This window comes from Panthera leo, chromosome B1 (assembly GCF_018350215.1).
Source record: "Panthera leo isolate Ple1 chromosome B1, P.leo_Ple1_pat1.1, whole genome shotgun sequence".
Taxonomy (NCBI): Eukaryota; Metazoa; Chordata; class Mammalia; order Carnivora; family Felidae; genus Panthera; species Panthera leo.
This window is the reverse complement of record NC_056682.1, coordinates 109894217-109920630: the sequence shown is the minus strand read 5'-3', so window position 1 is coordinate 109920630 and position 26414 is coordinate 109894217. Positions and strand designations below refer to the sequence as shown.

The window sequence follows — 26414 nt, the reverse complement described above, 5'->3', positions numbered from 1 at the left end:
ATACTATATAAATATTATTTTATAAATACACTACATATAATGAGAATTTATATGTATGCCATAGGATTATATTAAAATTCTAAATATCTTTAGTTTTAACAGGGTTAGGTAATGGGAAATGTAAATCTCTAGAACTGAAGTGAAGGTAGGGAATTTGGTAAATATTGTTTCCATATCACTTTGTCCTCATTCTTTTAGGAATTATGTGTAGGAATTGGTTCACTTTGATTATAGCTAGTTTTATAATAGTAAATATATGTATACTACATTGTGAAGATGTGTTATATGTATCATCATTTCAAAAGTTTACCTCATAGTATTCTCTCTTTCCTTTTCTGGTATTCTTCCCTGGTTTAAACTTTACAAATGATTAAAGATGTCTTTTTTATTGTTTGCCCTCAGAATGGCTTCACTCCTTTATACATGGCTGCCCAAGAGAACCACATTGATGTTGTAAAATATTTGCTTGAAAATGGAGCTAATCAGAGCACTGCTACTGAGGTAAGACTGCCAACCCAGAGGTTCAAATTCTTTGGTCTTAATGTCCATATTCTTTTTATCCAGCTGCAAAGGATCTCCATTATCTTGTCTAAAATATGCTAGAATGTTCATGGGGCACCTGGGTGGCTCAGTCAGTTAAGCATCTGACTTTGGCTCAGGTCATGATCGGGCTCTGTGCTGACAGCTCAGAGCCTGGAGCCTGCTTCAGATTCTGTGTCTCCCTCTCTCTGCCCCTCCCCTGCTCATGCTCTCTCTCTCTCTCTCTCAAATAATAAACATTAAAAAAATTTTTTTAAGTAATAAAATATGCTAGGAGTGTTCATGTTACTTGTGTAATGTACAATGATGGCCATGAACAAAGGACCCAGTGCACACAGTTGAATGAGTTTATGCCTTGATTTGGGATTCATGCCAACTTATTCTTACATGAACTCATGCTTCCATCAATTTGCCATTCTCTCGGTTTTGGGAGTTTTTATACTATTTTAAAATCAGATTACAGTAAATCCTTTCCATCTCTTTTCATCACTATTGTATCTGTTAGGATCCAATTTAATTCTCTAAATGAACAATTTTTAACGATCAGAAATTATTCATAGGTATTTGTGTTAGCACAATTTTATGAGGAATGTGTGACAAAAATAAAGCTGTTCACATTTTCTGAAGCGCAAATTATGGCATATAGTTGTATGACTATGATTATAGCAACAATTAAATAGGATGTTCAAAGTCCATTTAGTATCAAAACATTCAGGACATCTAGACATAAGAAAGGGTTAGAGTGGGCCAGTTTAGAACATCACTTTCCTTTTCAAACTATGCATGTCCTCCAAGAAACAGACTTGCTTTGTTATTTTCTTTCTCATTTTTGCGTAGGCACGTTAAGGAGCAAGTTCAGTGGTTGCTTAGAACTGTGATTTCTAAGCGATCCTCCAGAAACCCTTGAGTTTGGAGAAACTGTCTCCAAACCACCACTGTGAGGTGGTGCCTCGTGGGGCCAAAGCTTGGAAGTGAGTGACACAGAGAAGGGAAAAAAGCTCCACTGGGTCATGCCACTCCTCACCCCTTTCAACCAGATTATGCAGGCTGTGTTTTTCCTTTCTCATATTTTGTGCCTCCACTGATAGAACTTTAAAACTCCTGGCTTGGAGTGAGAGATGATTGATAGATGCTTGCCCTCCAGAAACTAAGTTGGTAACTTTTGACGTCTATTAAGGACTTCTTTCTTTCTGAACGATTAAGTCTTTAGGTGAAATAAACATGAATTCCTTTCTATCCTGCCCTGGGGGAAGAGATCATCATAATCTATTAAATCCATTTCCAGTCCCTTTGGCAGAAAACTTTTTATGGAGCCAATTGCAATAACTTTCTGACAGCTTATTCTTGTTACTTAAAAAAAAACAATCCCAAGAAACCACTATTAATGGGGCCATGTTTCTTATTTGTTTATGACTGGAAAACACAACTGCCCAATGTAAAATGATTTCAAGTTCTGTATTTAACACACAGGTTTTGCACTCTTACCATGTGGGTAAAGTGTGATTTTTATGATTTGAGGCCTTTTTTTTTTTCTTTTTTCCTGAGACACTAATTATGTCAATGAGTAGCATATGACTATCTTCAGGTAAATCTTGAGTAACTATGTGAGACTCTATCTGTGTATCAGGACAACTGAGAAATGTACCAAAATAAGGAAATCTGTGTCTGTTTTATTTTAGTTTCTTGAATGCAGAATCACTTCCCCCAAGAAACCATCACAGTCCAGAGTTCTAGTCACCAGATAGATTTATTATTTCTAAGTGTATGGTTTAGAGAAATTCTGCTTGCTGGTATTCATAGCTGTCTCAAGGCTGCTTTGGTGTAGCTCTCTGTAGCATTTCAGTCTGGTTCCAAAAACATCCCTTTATATACACTGCATCAGCAGAGGCCATGTTGCACTGTGATTCTCAAAAAATGAAAACCCTCTCTGATTTCTACACAAAAATGCAGCTTTTGCAAGTGAATCGTATGAGGTTTGAAGCTTAGCTTAGACATGTGTATGCTTGTTGCTTAAGTTTTTAATCACTTAAATAACTAGAATTAATTTTTAACTGACTGGACATATATAAGCTTAGTTGATTAATCCCCCCCTTCCCTTTGCTGGCCCTAATGATTATCAAGTAACACGCATATGGGCATTCCCTTTTAGTCTCTCGTTCTGTAAAACTTACCATGTTTCCAGGGCTTTAGGACTGATTACTGTTTGATATTTTATATTGTATTGCCAGATACCTTGTACAGTCTCATGTGCACACGTGTGAATATGCCTAAAGAAGACATTTCCTCTGTGCCCAAAAGTAGCCCTAATTTGTAAAAATTAACTACTAATCAAGACATTGTGACCACTTTAAAAACCAGATAATCATGAGATTATTCAATACTTCCATGAAACTCATGTTTGAAAATAAATCTTTAAATATTTGAAATTTCCCATAATTATAGCAATTAGCATTGGTAAATAAACGATGAAAAATGAAGCTACTGAATTTTCATATGGGTTTCCTTTTTCATGGAGTTAGTTGAGGTGCTTGAAAAAATCATTTCAAATATTCACCCCTCTCTCATGAAGCATAGAATAGAATGAAATCCATGTGGTAGACATCGAAAGTTAAATTCTTTTAGGGGAATTCTCTGTCCCTCCAGTACTAATTTTATAACTCTTAACTCTCCTTCTTCCTGAACATTACCAAAATTGAAGGCTAAAAACTTTTTAATTAGGTTCTGTACTGTCAGTAAATGCCTTGTCTCTAAGAAAAAACAAAAACAAAGTTCATACTCTTTTCATATAAACTATCACAGTGTTGCAGGGGATAATCGAATATGTATATGATAATGAGCCTGTTCTTTCTTTCTGAACAGAAAACTTAATTTGTGCCAAAGTTCTAAATTTAGGCTACTATTTTTCATTTTACAATGCTACATGTTGTATTCTTCCATTCTATTAAGTAATGTGTTTATTTAAAATTCAATTCTTATTAAAACAAATTCAAGTCTTTTTGTGGTAGTGCTATAGGAAATCACTTTTTCTCAAAAGCCTACAGTTTAAAAAAGTTATCATTGAAAACAAATCGAGTAGTTAGATTATGGTAAATTGCTGTTGTCTCTAAAATGTAATCATTAATATACAATCTTATTGTCCTCATCTCTTCTATGAATGGAAACTTCTAACTGAGACTTGTTTTCAAGCTTTTGTGGAGTAAGGGAGGTTTTAAAATACACAGAGCCTAGGATATATATGATATATATAGATTTTTTTCTATTTGTCACCTTTCCACTAACTGAATACTTGTTTCTAGAAAGAAAACATAGTTTCCAAATTTACAAGCATGGTTATCCATCTACCCCTAAAATTCCTTTACCTTTGATGATCTGTGCTATTGTTTTATTTTTTTAACTTGTTGCCAAGTTTAGAATTAAAAATCTGTTTTTTCATTACCTAGCACATTGTATCTAAATGATCTAAGTAACATAAAATTCAATGAAGTATAAAATTAATGAACTAGCCTTATTTATCAAAAAGTTTTAGGTTACATTATGTTCCAAATTTGCCACATTAATTGGTAATAGACCATTCCATTGATAATTATTATTGTTCTCCCCTAATCGATACAGAGACATTTAGAAGCTTGCATATTTAATTACAGAATTTATTTCCCTATCTTAGCTACTGTGTCTTTGCTTCTCAATCAGACTTGGTCTCTCTTATTCCAACCCTTCCCACTTTTTCCTTTTGATTAGCCTGTATACTTAACGTTGGTTCTGATTTTTATTTTCCCATTCTAAACATACATTTAAGTTCACCTTATGTGAAGTATGCTTTGTTAGGGAATGCAGATGTTTTTCAAAATATTTAGAACAGAAGCTAGGAAAATAATCTGATGAAACCAGTCCATAGTACAGCATAGGACAGTTGATCATCTGCTTTAATCTTCACAGGAATATTTGATCCCTTTGCTTTTCTTCTCCATCTTAATTCTTATTTTAAACATTAGAGGCATTGCTTACAGTTGAATCCCACGCTTCCAAAATTTAATTGAGCGTTTTTCCTTCTATTTTGCTAGGATGGCTTTACGCCACTGGCTGTGGCACTCCAGCAAGGACACAACCAGGCAGTGGCCATCCTCTTGGAGAATGACACCAAAGGGAAAGTGAGGCTGCCGGCTCTGCATATCGCAGCGAGGAAAGACGACACCAAATCTGCCGCACTCCTGCTTCAGAACGATCACAACGCTGACGTACAATCCAAGGTAAAAGCTGAACACATTTGTGGACAGGAACTCTCCGGCTGCCAGCTTCCTCCTGGGGGATGATACAGAAGTAGGCCATGGTGATAATGCAAAATTACTTCCGGTCATCCTAAGAGATAAATTACCGTCGGAGGTATTTCAGAAAGAAGGGGACCGGCTGTTGGGTATAATAACAACAAAATTTAAGATAATTGTCTCTTAAAGATGGGGTTCAGCTTTTTAGAAATCTGCTTACTTATTCTATTGGTATGGAATAAGAAAGGTATGGAATAAGAAATGGAATTAGAAAGGTGAAATTGTATTGTATGGATAGCATTACGGATGTCTTTTCTCAGTAGAATGTATTTTGGAACAGTGTATCCAGTTGCAGTGAGCAGATTGACCGTTTACTTAATTTTGCACCGTGTAATATCTCCCCTCTTCTTCCCACACAACACTGCTTCAGATGATGGTGAATAGGACCACTGAGGTACAGTATTGTGGTTATACCAAAATATACCTTGTTTTTATTTATTTTAGTTTTTTGCCCAGTTAGAATAAATGCTCACTAATTCATACTAATGATTGGAATTTCCATTATTAGGAAATTGATTTTAGAGACTTTTCCCATAATTAAGGCAAATGAATAATTCAAAAATTTTAATGTAATATATATTTGATGTTTTTTTAAATCAGTGAAACTAATTAAATAGCTTACTAGAGTAAAGCATGAAACAAAACTCCTTAATATGTATTTTACTGAGTTAGCTTTACTGTTAACTTTTTGCCAGTAAGAGATATGACCTTCTCTTAATGAAATTTCTCTGCTTAGAGTTTAGCAAAGTGAAATTTAAGGAGGTTTCTTTGCAACTGTTTTATCTTCTTATCTCATTGCAGTTGCCCTTTTCTTCCTGTACTTTTTAACCACATTGCATATAATCAATAATGATACCGAGCATATTATTATCGAAGCATTTGCTTTTATCTTGCTAAGTCTTAACAGTACTTGACATGAAATTATCTATTTTCCACATACCAAAGTAAGTCACATTGATCACCAAGAATATTCAGTTCAGAAGTCTCTCAGTAGTGTGTGTGTGTGTGTGTGTGTGTGTGTGTAGTCTTTCGACCATTGCTACTGAGATGCCTTCTATTGTTGAAAGTATATTATAAAAATTAACCAGTATTCAAAGGCAAATGACTGTGTAGATTGATTTTCACTTAGTTGAGGGGACTTTGTAGACTAACCTCTCATGATCACTGGGCTGTGGATCTAGAGAGGTTTTGAGCATTCATTTGGTATTTAGTAATATTAGAGTATTTCTAAAATTAAAATCTTGTTTGTTAACAAATGTACCTATTGAGATATGAATATATTTGAATTAGTCATATTATTTCTTTTGTTCCATATCTGTGCATGGAACTTAGGTCATAGATTTTTTTTAAAAAGGCCCAATTGGTTGGTGAAATTTCTCAAGACTAGAAACATATAAATTGATATCTTAATTGCTGGTTTTAACAACATTAATTTTGTAGGTAATTTTTGGTGGTTGTTTAAGAGACATTTTTGAAAGCAATATTGGCTGTAAACATTGTATTGAAAGCAGCAGTTTGGGAAGATTCGTACTGAGTTAGAAATATTTCTCTGAGGATAATAGAGTAACAAAGAGGGGAGCCCTTCCATTGATTCCCCTGTAGAAAAGTGAACTGAGCTTTCTACCTCCATGGTAACCAGGCAAGAGTTTCTCTGAGGGGCTTCTACGAGCCACATGTCGATCCAAGAGTCACATTCTGAAGCATCCTCGTGGACGGTTGATGAGGCTGTGTCAGACAATAAATTGGTTTATTTTTGCAAATCAGAAAATTAATTTGAAAATGATTCACCAGCAATCACTACGTTCTTTTCCTGAAATGAAACTGTAACTTAAATGGTAGACTTACATTCAGGATATGTCTAGGTGGCAGGAACTATCAAGATACAAATGAAAAACTTCCAGTCAATTATTTCCTAAAATATAAAAATTTGACATTTTATAAAATAACAGCCAGGTTGTAGATTCATGTTTCCCTCCATTTTGACATGAGTATTTGGCATCCTGTAGACACAAAAATATCTTTACCACAAGTGTGGGATTTGGATTGATAGTTACTATTATTATTTTGTGTCTTGTTTCTCTATAGTCAGAAATCATTTGTAGCTAATTTGGTTGATAGCAGGGAGGAATTTCCATTACCTAAGATATCTGAATGCTTATTTAGTCCATTTAAAAAGCAAAATCAACAGAAACTATCAAATGAATAGAAAAATAACAGTTGTGATTCATATAATATTTCTTAAAAACAATATTATATACCTCAAAGTTCATTTCAAATAAAAGGGAATGATACAAATTAACCTCAAAGCTGCAGGATTTGATATCCAATTCTATAGGAACAGTCTTTATTGTTCCTCTCATCTTTTATTGAGTAATGAGAATTATGAAATTATGGAGAGCAAGAATAATAGACTTTTTAGCATTTTAATAATGAAAGAGTAAGTATACTTCTTTTGTGAAAATGGCAAACATTTCTAACTAAATTTCATCAGAATAAGGAATGAAAGAAAGTATACTTTTCTTCCATGAAGATTTTCAGATTCATTTTTTAAATATTTTGAGAGTAGGAGTGCAGTTGGTTAAGCGTCTGACTTCTGCTCAGGTCATGGTCTTGTAGTTCATGAGTTTGAGCCTCTCATTGGGCTTTGCGCTGAGAGCGCAGAACCTGCTTTGGATCCTGTCTATCCCCCTCTCTCTGCCCCTCACTCACTCACACTCTCTCTCTCTCTCAAAAATAAATAAACATTAAAAAAATTCTGAAAGTAAACAGTTCTCTAATGTCCATACATTTGATTTAACTTGCTTATTATTTTATGTCAATCTTATTGATAAAATTTGGTTTAATTAACATTCAAAATTGTGTTCAGCTAAATTTTTTTTCTTTATTTTATATTTACATTGATGCCAGGTATATTATTTAATTTTTGTTTTTTTTAATTTTTTTCTTTGTAACAGCATAGTCTCACTAAACAGTTATTAGAGAAGACAGAAATATCATGACAGTGTAAATGATGTGGAATTAATTGTACACCTCTGTAAAAGTTTCTCACAATATTTTCATTGTTCCAAAGACACAATGCCAACCAATGTTGGTTTCTTTTTTTATTGAAAATCCCCAAACTAAACAAAACTATAGTTTTGTGTCTTTCTCTGAAGAAAAAATTTTTAATTCATAATTATGTGAATTCTGTGGCTGAAACCTTATGTCGTTTAATCATATTCTGTTTTTCTCTAAAGCTTAACCAACTCAAGATACAACAACAAATCTCATAGACAGATAAATCATGAAGCTAATTACAAACAGTGTTGCCAAGAAATATAGGGTATTTATTTACCTGCTTATAGCCCTAGTTATTTACTATCTTGTAGTACTAAAATTTAAAGAGCTTTATTAAAGCATTTATTATCTTATTGTGTTGCTCACATGTTAGGTAGACAATTACGTGTGATTTTCTTCACTAATCCAGGGACTATAACATATGGAGGTGAAATGATTTACTGTTATTCTCTTTGCTTTCCATAGAGTGGTTTTACCCCTTTGCACATTGCCGCCCACTATGGAAATGTCAACGTGGCAACTCTTCTTCTAAACCGGGGAGCTGCTGTGGACTTCACAGCGAGGGTATGGTTTAAAATAGTTTCTCATTTTAGATAGCAGTAAATGAAAATTTTATTAAAGTAAAAATGAATAACAATAAAGTTTTTTTTTCCTTGACTGAATCCATGCTGGATATATTAGATTTTTCATGTTTTTCTTTGCATCATAGCACATCATCATGACCCAATAAATGAAAAATAAGAATGTGTAAATTCACAGGCACACAAATCATTTGTAGTAGTTAAGGAGGGTATTAGTTCTGACCTCAGTGTGAGTAGTTATATTTAAAGATCACTCCATGAATCATGAATGAGCAACTTCAAGTCAATAAACAATTAAACTGTTAAAACATTAATTATCAAATGTAAAAGAACATTTATATAGTGTTATGATCATTATGGGGCATATAATTTGACAGAAAAATGTTTTTAATGAATTGAGAATGTGCTCATATAGTCTAACCAAAATACATAACAAGACATCATGTTGCATTATATGTTTAATGGTATGCTTTCACTGGAAAGAATTCACTTACATGCTAATTACAAAACTCAGTGTACTCAGTATGAATCAGTAAATGCAATATTTGAATATTTGCAAAATTATGACATATAAAAAATTAGGTACCTATTCTTGCCATAACGATGATATACGATAGCCAATAAAATAAATAACTACAATTCATATATATGGTGTTTTTGGCCCTGAGAAGTCTTCTGTATTGAAACTGTGTCGAGTTATCTACAAGTTGTTTTTCATATTGAAATATTCTGAAGAAGATGTTTTTAAGAATCTTTTTTTGTAACGGTTATTGAATATGTATATTTACATCCTGTTTTTAAGTATAGGAAATTTTAAGATGTCAGAATCTTTCAGTTCATGGATATTTTAGAAAGAGCGATAGACTTTGGACTAGAGCTCTGTCCTAAGTAGAATCTGAAATTTTGTTTATTATGCGAAAGTGCTCCCTTTGTCCCTTGACAATGTGTACAATGTAATGTGTACATTCAATTCATATGTTGTGGTTATAGACAAACTTAATTATGCAGCTTCATTCCATTTTTCATTCTCTAACTATAGTGCTTTGTGGTTTGTGTGCTTTTTTGTTCCTTAAAAATCAAAGACATGAAACTTTAAAAACCTTGAATCAAATTACCACATGGGTCACAACCTTCTTTGTGCCTTTTAACACAAAGTTTTCACCATCATGCCCTGTCATACCCAACATGCTCTTATTTCGTCTTCCCATGGTGTAGAATGGAATCACCCCTCTGCATGTGGCTTCCAAAAGGGGAAACACAAATATGGTGAAGCTCTTACTGGATCGTGGTGGTCAGATCGATGCCAAAACTAGGGTGAGTGTCTCTGTTCTTTGAATTTCCTACCATTTTTGTTTTTTGTATTCTTGAAGCAGGCACCTTAAAATACCAGTGCTTAAATATAAACAATGCATTTTCAAGGAAATTGCTTTCTTGGATTCAATTTAAATTTCATACAATATTTAAAGGTTTCTCATTGTAAAGTGAAATTAATATTTGCTCATAAGTGCTGAAGAAACAGAATGCTAGGTCCTCAATGAGACAGTTTTTTAAGTCCATGCTTATTTTGGGGAACAAAGATCAAAGATTGAACGGAAGCGTCTCTGATTATCAGCTGTACCTTTCAAAAACCCAAACTCATAAACATACATTAAGCTTTGAGATTGTGGCTTTTACATAAAATATTTTAATACATGTTGACAATCCTTTGCTTCTAACTTTCCAATTTTTAGATCGTTTTTCTTAGGTGGTCATACTATACTGACCTGAACAAACAATCTGCTATATGCTTATGGAACAAAGGCACATAGTTAGTAGATTGCACCTTTAGTCAATCCAATTTGATACGAGTCAGTGTCCTTCATTCACTTCAAATTTGTTAAGTAAAATGTAATTCTAAGCTTTCTATACTCCCAACAAATAGATAATAAGATAGGCAGGAGAATACAACTGTTAGAAGCGCAGCCTCTGAAGGCTGACTACCTGATTTCAAATTTTACTTCCACAACTTACTAGCTGTATGATATTGGCAGTTGACTTACTATCTTCTCTGAACTTAGGCTACTGTTGGTAACCAATCTCATACGGTTGTATGAGAATTAACTCTTAGATTCTTATTATTTATTTTTTTAAAAGTGGGGGGGGGTCAATTACTTAGCTACTCATAATTTTTTATTATGTTACTGGAATTATAAGTAGTTACTTGCTTAAACATTAAACCAGTACTTCAATATTCGTCCTCTGGAATATATTTGCTTCATCATAGACTTCAGCAAAATTTTAAATATTCCTATAATGTGAACATTTTCAAATACACAGTGGTGTAAGAAGTCTATAAAAGATTGGGGAATAGGATGTATCCCTTGTGATATTTTATTCACTTTGTTTAATCCTGGGACTTTATATTTTCAGAGGCAAAGGACTAGGGATCAAATCTAGTTCTTTTGCAAATCTTGAGGCTAGCAAATGCTTTTATTTAATTACCTTATCATCTTTGTGCTTCTAAGAACTACACCAGTCCCAGACTGTACATTCTGTTTTTTAATGACCTCAGGAACTGTTGCTTTCTTAATCTCATTTCTCTAAGACATTTGATCCAGATCATCTACGTCATATTATCATGGGGGAATTCTAGAGTGGTTTGCTTTGTCTGTCAAGATCTTTGTTGTAGTGTCTACTGTCTTTGCATTAGAGTTTTATATGATTTCTACTCTTTGCTGTGTTGGCATGCCTTTTCCCTTGCTGTGCTGTAGGTATGCAGAATTTTGAACAACTATGCACAGTGTTTCATGCCTTGCTTACTTGTTTTTCATGTTTAAAGGACAGTTTCTGTGCCTCCTCTTTTAAATACGTTATTAACATAATGTCTCCCTTTACACTTACCTCTCCATTTCTATTGAGACTCTCTAATAATTGAGAGTACCAATGGAAAGAAAGCACTTGGCAAATGCAACAGAATTTTATCTTGGCCAATGTCTTCAAAATCCGCATGCTCTTGTTAGTATTTTTCTGGAGTATTCATTCATTTTGAGGCAATTGATTTTGTTCTTATTGATCATTGCAATATTTGCTTAGTTCTTTAAAAGATGCTCTAATTTACATAGCCTACATACATTTGCATATGTAATTTAAGTCTAACTCCAATTAGGGAGTGCGTTTTCGTAAAAAGCATACTAAGATATGGAGAGAAATGGATTCTTATGCTAGTTCTGCCATTAACTAATTGTTCTTGAGCAAGTTAATCAAATATAAGCTTTGGTTTCTTCTGTAAAAGGAATATTTGGGCTGTATTTCATCCAATGAAACTTTTAGATATACAAATAAGTTGAATTTCATTCAAGACTTATAAATCAAAAAGTAGATTTTATAATTGTATACATTGTGTGGATCTTCTGTTCATTCATTCCCTAAACAGATAGTTTTTGAGTTCCTACTTAATGCCTAGAGATACAGCAGTTAATATGATAGACTAGGTCCCTTTACTCACAGAGATGCAAATTAATAGTACCCAAAGAATTAGATTAGCAGTATGCTAGTAAAAGTTTACTAATTGGCTTTCAAAAAACAAACAAACTCTGATTTGGAGCTTCTGCCTTTGCTGACTTCTGTAGTGTAAATACTCCCCATACCTCCATCATGGCCAGTTAGAGCTACCAATAGGGTATCACTGAATACAAAATTGGGAAGAGATGTGCAAAAACTTGGCTCTCGCTAGTTTGTGTGGGTTGGCTCCGGCACACCCCAGGATTGAGTACAGTACAGTATTGAATGGTGGTACTGAGCTTTTCCCACCATAAGTTAAAATACTTCCTTATCTCTAAGAAGTAGGATTTTAAAAGCAATTGAATTCTTTTAATTCTGGCTGTAACTAAAACAACTATATCTTTCTTACCAAAGGCAAAGTCAAGTAGGAGGTAATACTGAAATCAAGGACTGCGGTCTGGAATTTGGAGGCTGGTTCTGCAACTATCACATTTTATTATTAAAGTAAAAGGAATCTGGTTAGGTTTCTCTTTTGTCTTTTGAAAGTATATTTTAAAACAGAAAAATTTTACATTTACTGTTGACTGCTTTTTAGGTAGTACAATGGAGGCTCTACATAAGGAATTAAGAATAATATTTTTTTTTCATTTTTTATCATAGAGATCTCAGTTTCTTGTAGCAAACATACTAGTCGTAAACATTCTCAATCTAGTATATTCTATCAAGGATTTTCCACCTGATCTTCTCATTGTTAATCTCGTATATAAGGTTTTCATTATCTGGAGAAAAGCAGAATATGTAGAGGCTTTCAGGTAATTAAAAATATCTTGCCCACTGATCCTTTCCCACTTTTGCCAGCACTTTGTCAATCATTGAGACATTGTGCATGTCATTGACATTCTCATCATTGACTGGGATCTAGTGGGAAACTGAGACATTTTCACCAGAGCTCGGTTTTCTGCTATCTGAAAAATCTCACATTAATGTTAAAAACATTAACAGAAATTTCATAGCTGGTTTAAAATGGTATTACTAATCCAGGTTTTATTAAGAACATTATTCTGTCTTTATTTTTAAACTTATATATTATTTATATGTGGAGATACTCCATATAAGGTTAAATTATTGAAATGCATGTTTCAATGCAAACGATGAAAGTATACAAAAACATTAAAAGGTGATGAACAAAAACCAATATATCAGAAAAAGTGCTCATAATTATTAAAGCAACAGCAATAGTGGCCACCAATTGTCATATGCTCACTGTTCTAGGCCCCCTGCTAAGTACTCTACAAATATTTTATTTCCTTTCCTAACAATTTATGAAGTGTGTATTATCTGCTTGTTGAGAAAATGTGGAGGCCTTCATTTGAGAAATGAGACTCCCAAGGGGAAAAGTGACTTTCAGAGGAGTTATGTAACTTGACCTAGGATACACAGGGTAGTAATTACAAGAGCCTGTGTTCATACACAGACTTCAGGCTACATCTACAATCTAAGCAGAGGGGAGGAAGGGAAAAGGTAAGGAAAGAACTGGTTGTAAACAGCTAATGCTGCGGGCTATCAACTGGAAAAATGGTGTCCCTCTAATGTTGATTGATTTAACCTATTAAGGATTATCAACATCATGGTGTGATATGAACTGATTCTAGTGAAGAAAAAAAAAGAACAAAAGGAAAGGAATTGTGGGAGGGGAGGAATGTAAGCTTTAAATACAGTCTTAAGAATTTAAGTTAAAAAAGGTATTGAACAGATCATTGCCCCTAGGAGTTAAAAAAAGTAAATAAAAAAGTCCTGGAACACAAAACCTTGGTAAGATTCAGGGGGTGGGGGGCAATAATGAGACACTGTACTTATAGAAAATATCTAAAATCTATTCAGATTGAGCATGTTGGGAAACTTGAATTTAGTATAATTCCCATATCCTTGATAAGGGTAGATAAATTGCATCAGATTTAGAATCAATGTAATCCTTACTGTTCTTTGATGTTCCTGTGTGGTTTTAAGCGTTCTCTATATTTTCCTATTGTTATTCTGAGAATATCAGAAGATTTCAACATGATTATACAATGAATATTTCATGTATTCTGTAGGAAAAATACCTATTCTAAAAATGACTTAAGGCAGAGTCCCCTCATCTTTCAAACAAAGGTTGTAAGTTAAATAGGATAAGAAGAATTATCCCCATTTTATGTATTGTGAAGTTGAGCCTCACAGAGAATATCCATAGTGGCTGATTTGAGACTCACACCTGAGGCTCCCTGATTCCAGAGCCCATTTGCTGGACCATTGCATATAATGCCTTCATTCACTATAGTTGATTTCTCAAATTCTAGTTCTCCATGGAGCTCCCACCAAGAATATGTTTGAGAAATCAAGCTATATCTAATAGTTATATAAATTAAGTAGCAACTAATGCTCTGTACTTTAACCACAAGGTATGTTATCAAGATACAAAAGCACAATCATCTTAATCGCTTTGCCTGCACAGTTACTTTTTTTAGACTCCTCTCTGGCAAACTTTAAAATAACTTGGCATCCCAACTACAGTAGTTAAATACTTTTTTTTTCTGGAAAGGCAGTCTTTTCATGCTAATTCCTACATATCTAAAATTGCAAGGTCTATTTTGGATATTCAGTATCTTAATACTAGCTAAGGAGATTTAACAAAGCAAAGTATCATTATAATTCAAGGTTCTAGACCAGGGCACTTGAGTGGCTCAGTCAGTTAAGTGTCTGGCTCTTGATCTCGGCTCAGGTCATGATCTTGTGGTACCTGAGTTTGAACCCCACCTTGGGCTCTACGCTGACAAATAACTCAAGGTCCTAGCCAGGACCAGAGTGCATGTTCAAATTTGATCATTTGAATATGGATTTATTAAAGGATCTGTTTATAACATTGAGGGTGGATTGTAGGGAAGGCACAAAGGATATTAGAGTATCCCCAGAGCTACCAACAGCAGGGCTCATTACCAACCCTAGGCCTGCAAGGTGAGAAGTAGGTTGCCAGAACAAAGGAGAAAACTGCATGATGGAGGCTGCTTTGGCAGGATCATAATATTTGGTAAAGAGACACAGCCAGACTAGGGAGATCCTTTACAGAGTGGCTTCAGGTCTTGCTGCATTTTCCATAGTCAACCAGAAGCCAGAGGGCAAGGTGGCTCACCAATACAATCTAGAGTTCTTTCTGTCAGACATGGAGCAGAGGAGAGAAGGTAGAGCATGGATCTGGAAGGTAAAGGGAAAATACCTAGCATAGGATCCCAGAATGTTGGGATAGGAAGAGTGTTGTGATTCAGATGACTTATATTTATTAGGGGGAAAACATAATTCAGAACAATGGTCCTGGAAACAGAGACACAAAAGATAAGCTATTAGAGTTCTGGAAAATTCAGCTTTTGAAGTCCTCTTAACGTCCCCATCCCTCATTTTCTCTGAATGCTACCTACCTTCTCAATGTCTTTCCCCATGACAATCTGTTTTTTTCCCTTAAGCTTGAAATCTCTAGTTAATTTATGTACTCAGGATTTCATTTTCTCTCTCACTTCTTACCCATCGTTTGTACATTTTGCCTGATATTACCCGTGCACTCTGCTCTCTGGCCATTTCACCCTAAAGAGAAATAAAATCCAAAAGACAGAGGGAATTTGAGGATTTCTCTGGAATCAGAAACTACCTGAGAAGCATCAAGGTCAGAAAGTTTTATAAGTAACATAACACACAGTTGTGCCATAATTCTGTTTGACACCTTTTTAATGCTATTATTATTAATAACAAATTTCACCTCTGAGAAATATGTATGTAGTTTTTAAAATGTTGAAAAATATATGTGGAAACCTTTAGAAGAATGTGAATAAAATGACTTTCTTCTCATGAGCAGCAGGGAGCATTTTAGGAGAATTTATAAAACTAGTAACAATTCAAGAGATGACATAGATGGACAAATTAGGTTAAGAAGAATTTGGGGGTAAAATTATGTTAGGGCAACCAAAATGAAAATAGTTTAATGATATAACATCTGGTTGTAGTTTCAAGCAGGTAGGGTTTTCAAGTTCGACAAATGCAACAAACTCTGCCTTTCCGTCTTCCCAAACAGGAAAACACAGGGCCAACAACATGTGTTTTTACATTGAACCTCTGCATGTGAGATCTCGCTTGCCTACACCCTCACTCTGTTTCATCCCTATCTTTCTTTTTCTCTCTCTTGCCCTCTGTCAGGATCTCTCACTGTCTTGTCTTCCTCTCACTCTTCTCCTCTATCATTTAACTAATAGTTCTATTACTGATGTATTGAATCACTAGGAACAAGTTCAGGAAACCTTCTCTTTGAAGTGGCATAAGAGGCAATCTGTGTGTGTGTGTGTGTGTGTGTGTGTGTGTGTGTGTGTGTGTGTGTTTAAGTTAACTCAGGCTTAATTCTTCAATTCTTTGGACAGGATGGGTTGACACCCCTTCACTGTGCTGCAAGAAGTGGACATGACCAAGTGGTAGAACTTCTGTTGGAACGGGGTGCTCCCTTGCTGGCAAGGACTAAGGTGGGTCATTATGGGTAAGATGGGATCTAAAGAACTCTTTAAGCCACTTTTTTGAATATGTCTTTTCTTCTTGAAATCAAAGCATTAATCAAGTAGTTTCTAATTACTCAACAATTGCGTGCTAGAAATGAGGAGTGTATATCAAACTGTTTTAAAGTTATTTAAAACTAAAAAATACAGGCATTAAAATGGGTTGAATGTATACCTTCAAGTTCTTTCTATATTTTTACCACAGATGGAAATTTGAATATATTTCTATTATATGTAAATGAGTATATTGTATATAAATGAGAATATTCCTTACATTCTATAGATCTGTACTTTTATGATTCTGTGGGATGCTATAAAATACATATAAAATTGTCTTTTAAAGTAGCACAATTAGCAATACAAGATATTCTTTTGGCTCTCTAATCTTTATCTCTTAGGCAATACTAGTAAAAAGAATTACTTATCAATGGTGTTGGATGATTGTATTTAGGATTAGTAGATGACATGGAAAGCACAGTTTAGGATAGGCCATCTACGAAGAACCATTAAACAAGCCTAACATTCTCTATGGCACAGTACATCTAGCATTTCTTGTCTTATTTCATCCATATGCTCAACTATGAAGAAAACTCTAACCAAAACCTGCACCAGGAACTGATTTGTTGGAGGTTTTCATTACAAAATGTATTTTACAAGCATTATTACTGTGCAAGTCCCCATTTTCTAGCCACTCTTTGGGTTACCAAGGAATATCATGAGATACAGATAAAAAATAATCACACAGAACTATTTTATAGCATAGGCAACAATCAGATCCTTAATACAAGAAAAATTTAGACAAAGGACACTTCTTACATTTTCTCTGTATTCTACCTCGCCTAGCCCCTGAACAGGATTGGCACCAACTGATGCTTTTACTAGGGTAAACTGAGAAGAATAGACAGCCAAAATAAACAATTTTTTTTATTTGTATTATATTTTAATTGAATATTTATTTGAAATTATTTGGAGCAAAACCCAGCCCACATATTTAAAATATGTGTAGAATGAACTTAATCTTTAAAGCTGTGCACTATAGGCCATGAAATGGTAGTTTCAAATCGTATGTATTATTTTCATTCTCATACTGATACCATGAGTGTTGTAGAGTTTTATCTTTAAAATGTGACATTTTGGGCTGGATAATACAGAGATAATTGTAGAAAGTTTTGTGGAGAAAACTTATTGAAATTTAAATGAAAATAACAAAATTTCACCAGTCATGTTGCAACCAATAAAAAACATATATCAAATTGAGAACAGACAGATTTGCTTTTCCACAAACTATAAAATAGTCTTGTCTACAGAGTTCACCTAAAATTGTCATGTCACTAATGAAGACAATGGATTACCTAGATGAATTTTTTACTGGCTTTCTTATAATATCAAATATCACTTATATGTAAGGATCTAGCATAAAGTATCTGTGACTGCATGATTGTATCTATTCATTTATTCAGTCATTCATTCATCCATGCATACAATTATCATATTGAGTAGCTACAATGCGCCAGGCAGTGTTCTGATCACTAAGGAGCTATCAAGGTAAATAATACACAGTGTTTGTTCAAGAAGCTCAAAATTGAGTGGGTAAGATAGATAAGGAGATAATAACAAAAAGTAGAGCTATGTTCAGGGTAAAGAACAGGGAGAAGATGAACTAATCAGGTTGGCAAGTTGATACCATAAGCCTGTGAGTGGAATAGGCACCTAATGCCAGACTATTCTTCCCCTTACATAAAACTCCCGGTTTTGAATCATCCATTAGTCCTCCTTGAAGCAAATATTCATCTATCTACTCACTCCCCCCCCCCCCCATTATTTGAAAATGCTAGCTCTTGGCAAACTGACTCTTCACCACAACCCCTCTTCTAATACATGATGACTTTAATGATTTTGGCCACAGCTGTAGATGACCTTTCTGGTTGGCCTCTCAATTTGGTAACTGTAAACCCTGTGTAAACCCCCCTTTCTGTGTCTAACCTCTGACTCTCCAAACACCCCTGTATGTTTTAGCTACCTTTCTCTGGAACCCCAACTCTAGAAATGTGTTTATTCTTCTGAGTCCATCAGCCACTGTTTTACTGTCCCTCATTTACTTTTATGCCCTCACTTTTGCCCAGCATAATCATTCATATCACTCCCTGACATATTCATGCTCACTTGCTATATTTGACCCTGATCAAATCTTGCAGCTGAGTGTGGTGGCAGAAAACACCCGGCCGTACTGACTGGGTTCACTATAAATTCATAATTGCTCACCTCAACTTGACCTTTAATGCTGCCTGACAATCACGATATGTTTCCCAAGTGTGTTCGCTCTTACTCCCTGCTACCTGACTGTTCTATACTTTTTTCTTTCTTTAGACTTCTTTCTCTGTTGTCACTTCTCACAGCACTGACAGAACTGAAGTAATCAGAAGAGAATTTCTATAGACTCCTGTCTTCCTATCTACCAATTACGTGAATCTGTCCATATAGTCTGTGTTCTCTCCTCTTGCTATCGTCTGACACAGTTGCTTGCTCCTCTCTTCTCAAAACACTTTCCTTTCCTTATTTGTCTTCTGGGACATTACACCCCTCTGTCTTTCCTTCTGCTTAGTCTCCTTGCCTGTCGCCTCTTCTCTCCCACGTCGCTGAATGTTAGAACCTCCAGAGCTCACTTTGTTTATTTGTCTATCCATACTCACTAAGAAATCCCATCCAGTTTCATCTTTAAATACAACTTATACGCTGATGACACACATCTATGTATCTCCAGAGCTCTATATTGTAGATGTCAACTTACCATTGCTGCATAGATGTCTACTGTGCATCTCAAATTTAGTAAGTTCAAAACTCAGCTGCTGATATTTCCCTCACCCCTACTCCTAATCCTTCTTGTAGTCTTTTGATCTCAAATGATGTTTATTATCCCATTCTTTCAGTTTCACAGGTCAAATACATCATGCAGTGCTTGACTCTCCTCTCTCTTCATATCCTATCACTAAACCTTGTCACGTTTTCCCTCAAAATACCTCATAATTCAGCAATTTCTTAACAGTCTTATTACCACCCCCCTGGTCTAGATCACTATCAACCCTACCTCAATGATTGCAAGAGATGCTAATTTGACTCCCTTTTTCTCATTTAACCCCATTCGGTATATTCTCAACAGAACAGCCAGAGTAATCCTGTTGTCTTAAACCTTTCAAAAGCATCCCAGCTCCCTCCAAGTAGAAATCAAAAAGTCCACCCTGCCTTGTAGGTCTCTTGCCTGAATTGCTCTCCTTATTCACTCCTCTTATTCACGTGTCTTCAGCTGCATTCTGCTCCCTACTGTTCATCAGTCATGCTGGTGGTCTCAACCGGACATGCTTGTATTTGCTTTTCCTCATCCTCAAATATTCTCCCCCAGATGAGCAGGACCAGCTCTCATACTGTCATCATGTCTTTCACCAAAACTCACCTTGTCAGCGAGGCTACTTCTGGCTAGCCTATCCACAGTGCACTCATATACACAAACTCCCTTGGCCATCCAATGCTTTAGTGTTCTTCTTAATACTGGTGGCCTTCTGAGGCACCTGCATAGCTCAGTTGGTTAAGCATCGGATTTCAGCTCAGGTCATGATCTCCCAGTTTGTGAGTTCAAGCCCTGCATGGGGCTCTGTGCTGGCAGCTCGGAGCTCGGAGCCTGGAGCCTGCTTTGTTTCTGTGTCTTCCTCTGTCTCTGCCCCTCCCCTGCTCACACTCTGTCTCTCTCTATCTCTCAAAAATAGATGTTAAAAAAAATTTAAAAAAAACAAAACACTGATGGTCTTCTAACATACTATATATTTTAATTCTTATTCTTTTTGAATTGTCTGTCCACCACATGTTACCTCCATGAAGACAGGGGGTCCCTGTGTGTTATGTTTCTAGTTGTACCCTCAGTACTTGATCAGAACCTAAGTAGGTATGCAGTAAATATTTGTGAAATGTAACAAAGAATTAACTGCTGAAGATTTTATTTTCCACATAACTTTTAAGTGGATAAAACCACATTAAAGATTGGTAGACTGTCAGAGACACATGCCACACATCACCCCAGATACTGCCAAGGCCTGAATTTCTTCTACACTTTGCCCTTATGCTATCTCCCCTCCAATGCATAAATACCTTCTCATCACCCTGCTCTTCTAAGTTCATTTCAAGAATTTTTTAACATAAAAGCAATAATTATGGGCAAAGAGTATTCAAAAAACAAAGAAAGTATATTAATAATTTCAGAATCGCATACTTCTGCCACCCCAAATCACAAGTGAAGACTTTGCTGTATTTGGTTTCAGTTGTCCCTCATTGTTGAAATCACCTTCCTTGTTGAGAATATCAGGCCTTCAGCACATTCTGGCTTTTTATCCAGACACAGTTTCTACTTCTTTGAATGTAATGACTTCCAAGCTGGGTACTTGGTCAACAATTATTCCCTAGTCACTGTATTTGCATTGCTTATTAAGAAAAGACTCTTTTTTAATGGGCAGATGTTTTCTAATTTAGTTTCTGCCCTAATTTGACGTATTTTTTCTTATAAGCTTATTTATTTAAATTTTAAAACTGAGTGTCTTACCTAAACTGATAATCCTCAGTGAATTACCCTCCTATCTTACATTCCTGCTATTGACCTTCTCTGACAATTAAGACTAACGCTGTTTTGGGCACCATCAATGATGATAAATTTATATTATTTTCAAAATTTAAAAGCTGGAAGGTCATTGGCACATGATCCACATTTGTCTCACACTTTTCAGCCCTTACCTGACTGCTTTCTCCAAGTCCAGTTCACGTCTCATGATAGGAAAAAGGAATTCTAGAATTTCAGAGCAGCACGGATCTAAGAGACGATCAAAATATCTTTCTCTCCTTGATGAACCCACTTTACCCTCCTTCATCCACACACCTCCCCCCCATTTAGAAGTAAAGAAAATCTTGCAGAGAGATTAATTGAGTGGCATTGTATACAAATAATTTCAGCATCAGCCATCACTTGTTTTAAATATCTAACATTGCCCTAAGAATTGTGAGAGCCATCTGAATTGCCACACAGTATCATGTATTCATTCACAAAAGACGTATTAATTTCTGTTTTGCCTAAAATAGCATAATTATGAAATTAAATGTTCTCTTAGCTTCCCTCAGCACCTCACACAGTCTACCATACATTTAGATGTCAAGTGGAGATTATTTTTCCCTCTGCTACCAACTGTACCAGATATCAAGAATTGACTTTGCTGTGTTTCACAACCTGGAAGTCATGACTGAAATGTGGACTTGGTCTTGTTGTGTTTTCGATATGCAGAACGGGCTGTCTCCACTTCACATGGCTGCACAGGGGGACCATGTGGAATGTGTGAAGCACCTGTTACAGCACAAGGCGCCTGTTGACGATGTCACCCTAGACTACCTGACGGCCCTCCACGTTGCTGCACACTGTGGCCACTACCGTGTCACCAAACTCCTTCTGGACAAAAGAGCCAATCCAAACGCCAGAGCTCTGGTAAACCTGGCCTAGTCCACATTAACAGAATAGAAACTGAGATCAGTATACCGTAGTGATTGATCAATGGTGCACCAGCAAAGTGTGGTTACATATATGAAGTTAATTCTGCTAAGTTTGTTGCCGCCTACAAGTGGCCTGCCTACCTCATGCCTTCACAGTTTGCTATTAAATGATGGTGAGCAAGGATAGATTTAGGAAAACACCAAGGTACCATTTCCACAACTAGCAAGCTTCAGATAGATATGAAATTTCTGTAGTGGTAAGCACTTTTAAATGGAAAATAGAAGTTGAAAATAGGAAATCACAAAATAAATTCTAAACACCTCTATGCCAAGTCAGAATGAAAGTGTAGAAAAGTTGAATGTTATTAATCTCTATTTGGGGAAAAAATGGTTTTAAAGTGCTGAGTAGGTTTGACCATGTTAAGACAGGGTAAAATGTAAGCCTGCAAAGAGTTCACTTAGAGAATTTCCTTACTGACCTGATTCCCCAAACACAGTCTAATAGAAAAGTGATGCTTAGCACTTTCCTGCTTCAAGAAACATTTCATGTAAACTATTATGGGAATTGGTCAAGAGAAATCTACAAGAGGCTGTCCCTAGAGCAGCATATGTATTTCCCAAGGTCTAATATTGAATAAATCTTCCTTGCTTCACTTATATTCTAACAATAATCGTTGGGAGTATTAGGCATGTACTAATTTATGCCTCTTGTTTCCTAATTCTCAAACTAAAAGCAAGCCTTTATCCTATACATGTACATGGTTTATGCCAGTTAAATTAGTCTTCAGATAATATTTAAAATGAGAGAGTGCCATGAGAATTATTAAACAATAAATCTTATTTTTATTAGAAAATTTTCCATTGGAATCAATTTATTCCTAATTGCCCAGGAAGCAAATATATTTTTAGGGTTATATGAAATTATGTAAGGATATTTATTTTCTTATAAGGAGGAAAATACTCACTTTCATTTGGATAGTGGTCAATAAGCTTATAAAATATTACACTCATAATTAAAAATCACTTAAGTGCTACACATACATTTGGCTATTTATACCTGGCTTACTACATAACTTATAAATGGGAAGTGACTTGAACATCGTGAAGAATAATAAGTCATTAGGTTAAGTAAGACAATATGCTTTCTTGAGAACTGCTAGTGTAGAAAAATATTGACTGATGATCAGTCCCCATTCAGACAAGCAAAGTAACTAACTGGCAGAACAGACATAGCCATTCTGTATGTAGGGATCATTGTTCAAATGATAATTGTTCAAAGGGATAATTGTTCAAATAAAATTATAATACTTACACATAAGGGTTAAGCATGGGACTAATTAACAAATTTTTATGTAATTGCCCCCAATTCCTACACATTGCCTAGTTTGGAAAGTTAAAAACTGTCTTAGAGACATCTCCACATTCATTTGCCTCAGAGATATCTTATTCCACTAATTCCAGAAATTCTCCATACTTGTCTTGAAAACATTCAAGAACTTAATAATCGTATCTTTATAAAATGATAAAATTGAAAATGTTTTAATGTAAGAAATATAACTTCTGGATATAAAATATTATCAGCATAATGATTTCTGCTAATACACAACAATTCCTTATAAAAATTTCTTAATGGAAGATATATAACTTTTGGATGTAAAAATTATTAGCATAAATAATGATTTCTGCTAATTTGCAACACCCCCTGCCTGAAGATGTTAGCGAAGCTGAAACGTTTGTTGTAGAGGCAGTCATGCTTGTAGAGTTTTGAAGTCAAACAGATGAACAGTTTTTATGCCCTAAGAAATGGTCTTTCATCAGAAAAATAGATGTTTACCTTCCATGCACCTTCAAGCCATTTCATCACCTGACCAATCAGTATACTTTAAAACATCTCCGAACTTCTGGTAAGGAGGCCCATGCAGTTTTCTTTACTTTTGTTTTTCTCTGTAACCACACGAATAGAATTCTATACAGGCCCCCCACATATAAACAAAGTTGGGGGCCTACGGGAGCACACACCACTTTTCTTTCCAAATTTCCAACACCTACAGCATTTGAAAAAATGGTAACATTATGTGACGATGTAACATTATTGCCTGCAATGTGCCAGCATGGAGTTGCGTGAGGATCGTTTCTGCATGTTTTCAACTAACTTGATTGTCTTTTGCACAGAATGGTTTTACTCCACTGCACATTGCCTGCAAGAAAAACCGCATCAAAGTCATGGAACTGCTGGTGAAATATGGGGCTTCAATCCAAGCTATCACAGAGGTAGAAAAATGTTTCAGCTTGTCACGAAACATTCCTTCTCTTACTCCTTCTTTCCCTTCCTGTCCCCCATCTTCTGTCCTCTTTACTCAAGTGTTATTTATCTGAAGAAGTCCCCAAAGCCCCCACTGGTGCAGAGGAGTAAAACTGCTGTTGCTTTGTTTCGCAGTCTGGCCTCACACCAATACATGTGGCTGCCTTCATGGGCCACTTGAACATTGTCCTCCTTCTGCTGCAGAACGGAGCCTCTCCAGATGTCACTAACATTGTGAGTATGGCTTGGGTCAGAATAACCACAGGGAGAAGGAGCGAGAGGAAAAGAGAGTCTGGATGTGTGTAGGGATGTCCGTGTGTATGTCATCATAGGTAGAGCAGCCGAGTTTTGAGAAGAGCCTCCATAATAACAAGTTATTAAAATAATCACCAGACCTTCGCTGAGAAAAATTGTGTTAGAAAATAGAATGTAAGCTGTGGAAGCTGTTTCAGCTTCCTGGTGCAGATGGATTAAACATGCATCATGAATCCATTTATTAGAACAAAATACATTCTGAAAGCTCCTCAGAATGTGAATGAATGATTGGTTGGAATAAAATCTTAAGGACACATTCTAGTTGCTTGAGTGAATTGTAGTCCAGGTAATTTTGATTGTCATATGAAGTCAGTACCACAATGACTCATAGCAGATAGTTAACCAGAGATAGACCCATATTATGGATTTTCATTTGATATCAGATTCTTCCTCTTTCAATAACATGGACTTTTCATTTTCTAACCTCACTTTGATTTTTCATTTTGATTTCATTTTGTTTGCTAGAGTGGAGCCTCTCTTACCTGAAATAATTATACCATTATGACTTTTTCGTGTATCTTGAAATGAATGTTGATCTCCAGACGTTTATTCTGCCAGGGACTACTGGATGTCCCAGAATTCTTCTGCCTAATCTGAATTAGGATTTTAACTTCCAACTTCCTTATGTTTCTTTAATTTTCTTGGAGTCTGCCACTTTAAACTTTGATCGTTGAATGCAAAATTTCTCCTTACCCTGCACAAGGTGTAGTCAGTATTTAGAGCTCAACAGGGGGCCACTGGAATATTGAGATTTTTTTTAAGTATACGATAGAGATAACTCTCCCCCAATAAGCATCAGTGCTTATTATTGAGTCATATTTTCAAAAGCAATTGATTGACTACCGTTGTTAAATTTTGGTATATCATTCCATTTGAGTTGTGAAACAGAATGTTTTCATTTGCATTCCCTCTCACTTTCTCATGTCTTTGCATTTTACACACTATTTCTGTGCTAAGTTTCTGATGCATGGACAAAATCCATGTGAGATGAATTAATTTGGTTTAAATATTATTTAATACTCTCTCTTTATATTATTTCCCAATTGGAGCATAAAACCATTAAATCATTGAAATATAGTCTATGTTTATATTTCCCTAATTATAGCTTATTGGTCCGAAGGTAATAATATCATAAATTAATCTTTAATTATTCCATTAAGGATAAGAGTAATATAAAAACATGCCAATTTGAGTTTAATTTCTAGTTACTTCTTAGAACTTTAAAAGTAATCAACATCCTTTTTCTGTGCAGAGATGGTGACCACCTCTCTTTTTTAAACTGAGACCTGTATGAACCAGTAACTTTCAAGGAAAGTGCTCTGTATATTTTCCCACTATACTGTATTTTCCGTATTTACATTTCAATGCCTTCAGGATCAAGGAACAATGGTGATACTGTGTTAAATTATGTTATCATAAGAGTAACATATATAAGTATATTCTATGTGATGCTTTATTGAAATCCCCTAGGTTAATATTTTTGAGGGGAGAATTTTATAGAATCTTCAAAGAAACTCCACATGAAATGGTTGTGTGATTCTATGGCCACTGTTAATTTGTTTCTTAACTGACCAATTCCAAACCATTTGATGGTTATGGATTTATTCCATATTCATATGCTCCCCTCTGCAAAAAAAAAAAAAAAAAAAGAAAAGCACTATGTAGGCTATGTGTAGATTTTCAAATAAAAATAAATAAAATATTAATCAAAACAATAAAAAAATGCTCGCATCCT

General features: G+C 35.2%; 1 protein-coding gene across 2 annotated transcripts in view; it reads left to right on the top strand.

The window, feature by feature from the left end:
• Positions 1–26414, top strand: part of ANK2 (ankyrin 2) — a 244114-nt gene that overhangs the window by 99936 nt on the left and 117764 nt on the right. The window contains exons 5-13 of one of the 2 annotated variants that reach the window (XM_042935662.1): positions 403–501; positions 4602–4787; positions 5233–5256; positions 8385–8483; positions 9716–9814; positions 16417–16515; positions 21860–22057; positions 24235–24333; positions 24500–24598. In XM_042935662.1, coding sequence (XP_042791596.1) covers positions 403–501; positions 4602–4787; positions 5233–5256; positions 8385–8483; positions 9716–9814; positions 16417–16515; positions 21860–22057; positions 24235–24333; positions 24500–24598 — 1002 coding nt within the window. The remainder of the gene's footprint in view (positions 1–402; positions 502–4601; positions 4788–5232; positions 5257–8384; positions 8484–9715; positions 9815–16416; positions 16516–21859; positions 22058–24234; positions 24334–24499; positions 24599–26414) is intronic. The other variant, XM_042935661.1, reaches the window with a different exon arrangement.